The sequence below is a fragment of the Apaloderma vittatum genome, unplaced genomic scaffold (assembly GCF_000703405.1).
Source record: "Apaloderma vittatum isolate BGI_N311 unplaced genomic scaffold, ASM70340v1 scaffold235, whole genome shotgun sequence".
Lineage (NCBI taxonomy): Eukaryota > Metazoa > Chordata > Aves > Trogoniformes > Trogonidae > Apaloderma > Apaloderma vittatum.
This window is the reverse complement of record NW_009715213.1, coordinates 1593-10618: the sequence shown is the minus strand read 5'-3', so window position 1 is coordinate 10618 and position 9026 is coordinate 1593. Positions and strand designations below refer to the sequence as shown.

The following is a 9026-nucleotide window of genomic DNA, read 5'->3' as shown; positions in this document are numbered from 1 at the left end:
GAACAGGTGAACAAAAAGATACTATTATACAATATTTTTACTTTTTGTACACAGTGTTGTGCAGAAACTATGCTTCTCCCTACTAATCTCACTCTGAAGTCACAGACATTTCACAGTTAACTGGCTGAAATTCTTTAAGGCCAAAGCAAAGAGCCAAAATACAAAATCTATTAAGTTACCAAAAGCTAGCAATTAGTCCCATAACGAGAAGCAGGGGTGTTTAATATAAGTGAAAGTACTCACACTGCCTCTACTCAGCTTATGACTGATACCACTCTCAGTGCCTACCTGGCTCGTAGCACCACGTAGAGAAACACAGGAAATAAGTCATCCATGGACCACAGAAAATCTTCCTGAAGAGTCTCGAGTACATTCTGAGAGATCTCTTCAAAAGTCTGCTGGATCACCTTCAACTTGTCAGCTGGGGTAAACGTGGTACTATCGGGAGAGCAAATCCAGAACACAAAAGTCAGGAGTTGCATGTCTGCATGTAAATTAGAAAGACAACTGGCTGGCTAGCACGCCCTGGGCCGAGGTGAGCCAGACTGGTCACACTGCAACAGCCACGGCTGCCAAGGCCGTGTAGCACCCTGGGCTACAACTAGTTACTGGATCAAGGCTCACTACTGCAAGTCAGACTGTCTTCACGCTTTTAAGGTGTTTTAACACAGCACTAAAGGGCAAAAAACCCCACAAACCTTTCTAACCCCCTTTTAATTTCTACTTAATTCTTAAAGCAGAATTCCTTACGTCAGCACTCCCCATGCACAGGTCATTTTTCATAACGGTTTAGAAAGTCAGGTGTATATTGGATTCGACACTCTCATGCTTTTGATTTGAAACAGTGACCTACGCACACATCTATGTTTGAGACTACACTTCATTCCTCATTGGGACAGTTTGCTAATATTTTTAGTAAGAATCCTGAAACTTCTTGATGATCTCTTAGAAAGGTGAGCAAAGAAAAGGTGACATGTAAAGGATCATAATCAAGTAAAGCAGATGCTACTATAGCAGGAACAGTAAAACACTACGAGAAATTTCAGCGAATTACCTGATTTGCTGCAAACATTCAACTGCAGAGGCAAAGCAGGCATCTTTTGTACTTGACGATACCTGTGTAATCATGAGAAGAATTATCACGGAGGTTTAACGACCCCACCATTTAGCAGCAGAAGAAAAGCAGAGTCTGACCAGGCTGGATGAGGCTTTGAGCAACCAGGTGTAGCAGGAGGTGTTGCTCTGCCCATGGCAGGGGGTTGGAATGAGATGGTCTTTAAAGTCACTTCCAACTCAAGCCATTCTGCGATTCTCTGTATCATGTAATACTGGCATAAAAGACATTTGTTTCAGCTTTCCAGTGCAAAGAAAAGGGAATGTGCCTAGATGCTAAAGTCATCCAGGAAATCTGGATGAGTTTCAATTAAAAATCAGAAAAGTCTATTCTGAACTCCTTGACGTGTTACAAGAATAAGGTTTTGGATATCTTCCAGGTCAAGTAAGACTGAGAATTATTAAATCTTAATGGTCAACAATCGAGAGGGAACCATAAGACAGGAACAGCTGAAATACAGGAAAGTCAAAGCAGTCAGAGATTCAGGTTTGGAGCAAACAGGAAAGAAATATAAATGTTAGCTCTTAACATGCAACTAAACCTAAAAGTTTCTCTGAATGAAGCTGGTGGAGAATGGATGGTTGCAAAAAGACCTAGAGAAATTCACAGGAATGAGGAAACCAGACAGAGAAGAGAAGCAGATAAACATGATGTCTTGGCTAAAAATATCCTGTTTAATTGAAGGAATGACCCAGTAAATGAGGCAAATGGCTGCAGAGAGCATTGTATACTGCACGGTTCGGAGAAGACACATGCCACACAGTGCTCCACAGTCACAAGTGTGAAGGATTCAGTTTGTAAGAATTTTGCCTAGTACCTAAAACCAGGTCTGAAGTAACTCAAGAAACGTCTTATTGCTGGATTTTTTAATATTTGAAGTCTGAGGGGAGTTTTGCATCATGTTTACTCAGGTGGATCTTTCAACTTCATGATTTGGGAAAAAGGGGACTTGTCTTGCTGGGCACCTGTAGCCTCAGGGGTGGGTTTCACTCCATCTCTGTCAAGAAATATCAGCTTGTCCATGTGCAGCAACCACTATGACTAAAGCTACGCTTACGATTTTTACAGAGTTCAGATTTTGCACAAGTCAGTTGTAAATAGGGAAGAGGGCATCTGAAGAGAGGAGTTTCCAAGTGACCAAAAGAAACTAAAAATTGCAAATAAAAGTATACTGCTTCATAAACAGACATGATTTAAAGCATACTGTAGACACTGAAATTGCTCAAAGTTATGATTATTAAACCACTCTTACTGAAGCACAAAGACTGAGTACTACACTATTACCATTTAAGAGCAGCGTTCAGCCACTTTGAGCAAGACGATTAAGAATAAAAACTACATGATCATTCTTCTCATCAGAAAGTATACAATGGGTTAACTCTTAATCAAGCAGCCTTAAAATTTCCTTGTTAGACTGTTATTCTCACACTTTTGTAATTGAAGACCAAGCAAACGTCTTCCCGAACTAGAGTTTATTAGAGTAAGACAGGAAGTGTCAGAGCTGGACTGAGAATTATTGTAAGAAATCACCAATGTAGCTTTTGAATAGCAGAGAAATTTTAAGGAAACAAGATAGCACAGTACCACTTAAGCAAAAAGCCTGGTCAAAAACTTTTTAATCCCTTCTTCAAGACCTCAGCTTCTTGAAGGAAGTACTGGGCAAAGCATACTGTAAGTCAAGGACCAATGAGCCTACCTTTCTACTCTCTCCAAGGATAGATACAGCTCCCGGCCAAAATTTCCTGCAAGAAACCCAACAGAGTCTATTGAGAGAGAGCATAGTCCTAAAGCATTTTTCACCGTATGAAAACTAACTCATTTTGTTCTACTAGGAGATACACAGCTCTTTCTACACAACTACATCTAGCACAAAGAGCTGGAAAACCACCTAATTTGAAATGTCTCTCTGGTTTTGCAGTTGTGCCAATCTTTAACTCCCTCCTCCCCACCCACCCTTTCGGAAGACAGAAGTTGTGATTCACACCCTCAACCACACTAATTAGGAAAGAAAATATGTTTAGACGCATTTCAATCAAAGAAAACACTTCAGGCAACAGGGTTCCTCTTAGCCGCTTTATCTAATTACAAGCCGTAATATTTTTCTAAGTTTTGTTTTATTGTTGAAGCATACTCACGCTTGCACTCCAAGAAAACTTAAGAGAGCTGTGTCATTTTGCTTATTTAGACGTAAAACACATTCCCAGTAAACATCTTCCTCACGCTCGTTGTCTAAGGCATACAACATAAATAGAGGAGGATAGAGACGCGGCAGTAACACAGGGAGCAGCAGGCCAAAACTGGTTACCACATAGCTACAAAAAGCAGAGGGGGATTATTTGAAAAGGAAGACATTTCAGAAACCTAATTATCTATAGAAATTGATTGAAGAAAAAATTACTGGAACAAATCTTTCATTTAGTATAAATCTATTCTATGAGGAAGATGGATAAAATAAGCACAAACCCATCAAACAGAATCTGTGTCAAGAAATACTTAGGAGCTGGTTTCCTTTACAGTTCACATACAGGTGGGTTTGGGGTAGGGGGAGTAGTTATGGTGTAGGTTTTCTGAGGTTTATGTGTTTGAAACCGACCACTGGTTTGCTTTCTTGTGTAATGTAAAAACTGAATATTGTACCATACTATAACTGCATCTTCACGCTAGTCATTTAGCCCCCATTCTGAGCCACCCTGCTGACAGCTGAACTTCACCTTCAAAGCACGAGCTGGAAAAAATAGGCTAAAACCCATGAAGTTACCTGACCTGGCTCCATACACTCGCACTCCGAGCTTCATAAAGTCAGCAGTTGCTTGGCATCAAGCTGCAATCCTAACAGGGAAAGCTGAACTCAGGGTGCCTACTAATACCACCCGCACAGGTCGCTGAAGACTTTCTTAGAAGGCTCTCTCTGCTAATCCCTCCTCCTTGTTTTGACCGTATCTGAGGCTGCCGCGGACAGACTCAAGGGTAAGCTCCACGTGACTGGCTATTTGTGATGCAGTATATATGCACCAGGTCTGCATTAACTCCCCGTGCTCATACCCCAAATAGTTTCATGAAGCCCAGGCCCAAGTTCGAACTCGTTTACCCACGACCGACAAAAGCAAGTTTGAGCTTCAGTAAAGAACCACTGCATGGAGCAAGGATGAAACACTTATTACAAACACCACACGGAAGTTTGCTTATCAGAATCTGTCATCAGAACCAAAGGGGAAAGAAAAATCTGCTTCCACCCATAACTGAAACGTGCTTATCTTTCTTCCTCAGTTTGAGGAAAAAATGTGAATAGAAATAAAATGAAGCCTCATTAGTGTTTTTTTTTGTGTGTGAGTTTTTTATTTGTTTTCCACCCTTTACGCACCCTGGCTCAGGAGAGTCTGATCTCGAGTCAGATTTCACACTGCAAAACGATCGCCTTCCTTTTGTCTCTGTTCCCAAAAATGGAATTGTGCTGCCCTCTTCCGGAAGATCAGGAAACAAGAACCTAAATGGAAACAGACATAACGACATATAGTTTAATTTCAAAAAGTTTCCACAAAATATAGCATCAGAAGGCAAGACTGAAGAGTAACCAAAAGCCAGCTGAAATAATACACAGTGGCCTAAGCTGGCATAGCTAAGAGATGTGCAGTACAAGCTACCTGGAAGACTTAGGAAGGCCAACCCATCCAATGCAAAACATGGCCTTCCTACCCTAACACCGCTTCCCTCCAGACAAAGCTTCTAGTAGTTAATAATCAGAAGAATTTCTGCTTTCAAGTTGCTTATATCCAATTAAAGCTGCAGTTGCTCTCAAGAATCTAAGTGAACACTTCATAGGAACCTTGCTCATCCATGTTGGCAAGAACTTTAATAGAATATGTTGTAAACCTCCATATCCTCGCTATTCTTGTACACTCTGAACATTCACAGCATGGATATCCTGAGGCACTAAATCGAAAATCCACATTCAATACAAGATCCTGATGACCACATTTTGAATTACAGTGTAGATGTAACACACTGTAGTGAAGATGTTATTTTTTTTTCTATTTTGATAGAATATTCAAGACTCCTCAAAAAGGTTAAGGAAATAAAAGCAATCCCCAAAAGAGAGTAAAGATACTGGAACCCTTGGACTGCACCAGCACTAGACACTTTCAGGGCATGAGACATCTTGAAGTAATTCAGCTGTAGTTTGACTTGAAAAATTAGAGTCTCCTTACCTAACCAGCTGGAAGATGCGTTTGAGGTAGGACTTTATCTCTCTTACAGCCTCCTGCAGTAACCGTCGATTAGCTCCTACTCCAACATAGGTCATCCTGTACACAGCTACTAATGTTTCCACCAGCTTGCCCAACGGATGGAGAGGAGTATCACAAGCCTGAAGTGAAGATATTAATTGGCCAGTCAGACAGGTGAATGTCAGCCAAGTTAAAGAAAAAACACAGGGAATGCAGGAGAAATGAGTCAGCCATGCAGCAACAGGCTCAGAACAAAAATATCACAGATATATCAAAAAATGAGCTATATTTAACAAATTGCCATTTGGATTATAACATTTACATATTTTAATCTTAATTGTGGATTTTATTTCATTGAATTAGGAAGTTACGAGCAAACGTGAACGAATATAACATGGATTACAAGACTCCAAATAGGGAAGGAACTAAGGAAAGCTATTACTTGCCTTACCAACAAGCTATGTAGGCATTTGAGAGTCACAATACCTTTATCAAATATTTTTTTATGTTTTCATATTTTTCCAAGGTGAAAGCACCAATGTGTTGTGGAATGAACTCCAAGCTCTCCAGCGTCTGAGTATGGGAGCGGCTCAGTAATTCTGGGCTGCAGTTATAAAAAGGACAAAGACATTGTATAGATTGTTTACAAGACACAGAGTAGGAAAAAATCTTGACGCTAACAGCTGAACTGATTCTGAACATCAGTATGTATCCAAAAGGTTTACAGTGCAGAGTATTAAGAGTTCTGATTTTATTTAGGATTTGCCGTTGTTCTCTTAACTGAACTGTCACTGTTAGAGTTTCTACAGTCTATTATTAGAGTGTGATTCCAGTTTCTTTCTCAAGAATGTCTTTGTCTGGCTGATTACATCCTCTACAAACCAACCTGTCTTTGTGCTGCCGTCGGTTGGTGGTCAGGGCCACCGCAATGTTGTCCCAAGCCTTCCATCTGTCCCCCTGCCCTGGGCTCTCACAACCGAGCTGGTTCCAGCATTCTTCAAACACTGCCTTCCATTTCTCATCAGGAGGCACTGCCAGGATCCCAAGTTTCCGCCTAAAAAAATAACCAGTTATTCTGTGAAAATCACACAGTTGTAAACCAACACATTCAGTTATGTCCCAAATATCTCACCGTCCTGGAACGTACAAATAGCCCAGCCACACAGAGAGATACCAAGATAGAAAGTTTCTATCAATCAAGCACCACATGGCTTTGTCTCTACGTAAGACTTTGCACAACACAGGGTGTGCTGGTAGAGAGGAAAAACTCTGAAAAAAGCTGCTTATCTTTTCACTGACAGCCAATGCTCAGGGATCCTCTACAGGCAAAAGAAAAACAAGAACTGTTGTTGTCCCTCTGTATCGCAGACATACAATGAAACTGAGGGCTTTGAAAAAACTTTTCTAAAGCATATAAATGTTGTCAAGGTTAACAGTTCTACCTCGATTTAAATCCTGGGTCAGAAATAGGCATTCCACTAGTATTTTTTCCAACACATTTGAGTTAACAAGTAGCAACACTAGTAATGCCTCAGGCTTCCAGTTTCACCAAGCAGAAAAAGTAGGCTCTAAGCCTTCTCACAAATGATACCAGAAGACCTTCAACTTCGAGAAAGCCTGAAAAGGGTAGATGAAACCCTTATTTGACAAGCAATCTTCACAGATACGTGCATATGTTTATTCATAGACTCCCTATCGGGTTTAAAAGCAGACAGCTGCTAAGGCCGCAAGCACAGAGGCCCACTTAACTTTGCATCCTGGTGTGGGTGTCAGCACTGTGAAAAGAAATTACCACTGAATGCTTCAGGAAATATATTACAAGTGATCTATGTAAAAACATTAGGGTCATATTTCCATTTTAATCCAAAATTTGAGAGTAGTCTTCAAAGATTCTGAGTCTTGTACAACAATTACTACTATTGTAAACCAGTGTATTGTGCTACCAAATACTGAAATTTCACCAATGGCTCTAACTTTACTTAAAATTTCTTCTACTCAAAAGATATCTCTGTTATGGCTTAAATAATTCAAACTTGGTTTTGTGGCCCCAAAGATAATTAAGCAAATTGACCGAATGCCTCAGCTATAAACAGAATTATACTTTCCAAAATTGTGTTTGCAAAAGTGTTAAAATGCTGTTTTGTAATTCAGCACAATTCTTCTACCCTTTTCTTATGCCCTGTTTGGAAGTGGTGTAGTGCTCAAATGTAAACTTAGTACCTCAAAAGCCATCAGCAGTCACAAAGCCAGGTTATAACAGATATAAATAAACAAACGAGCAAATAAATAAACCTTGAGACTGCTAGAGGACAGTAGCAGTATGCCAGCTATCCTGTAATTTCATGCTGTTACTGGTAGTAATTAAAGCAGGAGGGAAGGGGAATGAAAAAGGAAAAACGTCTTCAGAGTTGCACTGTTTTTTCAGAAAAAAAATAACTGGCCTTTGGAAAAAAAAAAAAGACAAAACCAACAATTGTTCTGTTCTAAAATGTTACTGAACCATATGAGAAATTGTTTCTTGTTCAACACTCACAATGCTCTAGGTTTGTCCTTCTCATTCTCATACAAGCTAGGTTTGAAGTAGGTTCCTGTGATTTTTATCCCAGATCCCCACTCTCCACTGAAGAGACCTTCAATATAATCTCCATTTGGCAAGATCAGCGTTCCCTTGAGAGAAGATAATAAAAACTTTAACTGAAATCCATTGGGAACCAAATTACAGGGGAAAAGGTCTTTTTTTAGATGGTAACAGTTCAGAAGTCACAACTGTAGTACCAACCTTTCCACTCAGAGTCCAGTTATCTGAAAATTCCCCCTCATAAACTGTATCATCCTCAGAAAGCAGGATTCCATTCCCCTACAGAGAGAACACAAAGTGGTAATTCTAACAGGACGGACTGCAGATCTAAAGATACACTGAAAAACCTGTTACTATTTCTTAACAATACTTTTTTAAAAAGCAGTTTCTGAAGTAGCCCTAGATAAATCAGAGATTGTAAAGACAGTTTAAAAAGCCAGGAGAACAGAAGGTTTACACAGCCTAACATACACTCCTCTAGAAAATAACCAGGCTTAGAGGAAAAGTCACGATAGCACAGAGCCCGGTGTTCAACTCACCATCATTTTGTTGGTGCTGAAGGCTCCTTCGTAGTACAGTCCAAACTGAGTAACCACAACACCATTGCCTTGGCAAAGGTCATCTTGCCACATTCCCATATACTTCTCTCCTCTGAAATAAAACAAAGTAGGGAGGATACAGTCTAAATAATAGCTTTGGCTTTACCGAGATATTTGACCATTACAGAAAGTATTAGAAGATAGTCACGTGGCATTTTGTGCAGGTTTGCCAATCTAGTTTCACGGGATTTCTGGAAATAAAGACTCTTTCTGATAGAAACGCACTGTAACAACCCTGTTAAGCCCAATTCCAACCCAAAGGAACCCGAGCAGCAGCTACAGCACATAAGAAACAGGTAAACAAAGCTGGATCAGCTTTACCTAAGATTGAAGCTGCGTATGAAAGGGCATCTTCATCGTGCATCTACCTGATGTATTTAACAGTTCTTTAGAAAAAATGCTTAAAATAAATTTCTTGCATTTTTTTGCCAAAGCTTTTGATTTCTTTACCTAAACTCAGATGACTCAAACTGAAAGGGTTATAAATGAAAGAAACCAAACTTGGGGGACAG

At 40.0% G+C, this 9026-nt stretch overlaps 1 protein-coding gene across 1 annotated transcript in view; it reads right to left on the bottom strand.

The window, feature by feature from the left end:
* LOC104273621 (alsin-like) overlaps nucleotides 1-8551 on the bottom strand; it is a 10268-nt gene extending 1717 nt beyond the window's left edge. Inside the window, exons 1-11 of the mRNA XM_009869008.1 lie at nucleotides 8455-8551; nucleotides 8117-8194; nucleotides 7871-8004; nucleotides 6224-6391; nucleotides 5824-5941; nucleotides 5320-5477; nucleotides 4476-4598; nucleotides 3250-3426; nucleotides 2811-2856; nucleotides 1055-1116; nucleotides 289-438 (exon numbers count right to left, since the gene is read on the bottom strand). Of these exons, the coding sequence (XP_009867310.1) occupies nucleotides 289-438; nucleotides 1055-1116; nucleotides 2811-2856; nucleotides 3250-3426; nucleotides 4476-4598; nucleotides 5320-5477; nucleotides 5824-5941; nucleotides 6224-6391; nucleotides 7871-8004; nucleotides 8117-8194; nucleotides 8455-8547 (1307 nt within the window). The 5' untranslated portion in view covers nucleotides 8548-8551. The remainder of the gene's footprint in view (nucleotides 1-288; nucleotides 439-1054; nucleotides 1117-2810; nucleotides 2857-3249; nucleotides 3427-4475; nucleotides 4599-5319; nucleotides 5478-5823; nucleotides 5942-6223; nucleotides 6392-7870; nucleotides 8005-8116; nucleotides 8195-8454) is intronic.
* Nucleotides 8552-9026: the final 475 nt, after the last annotated feature.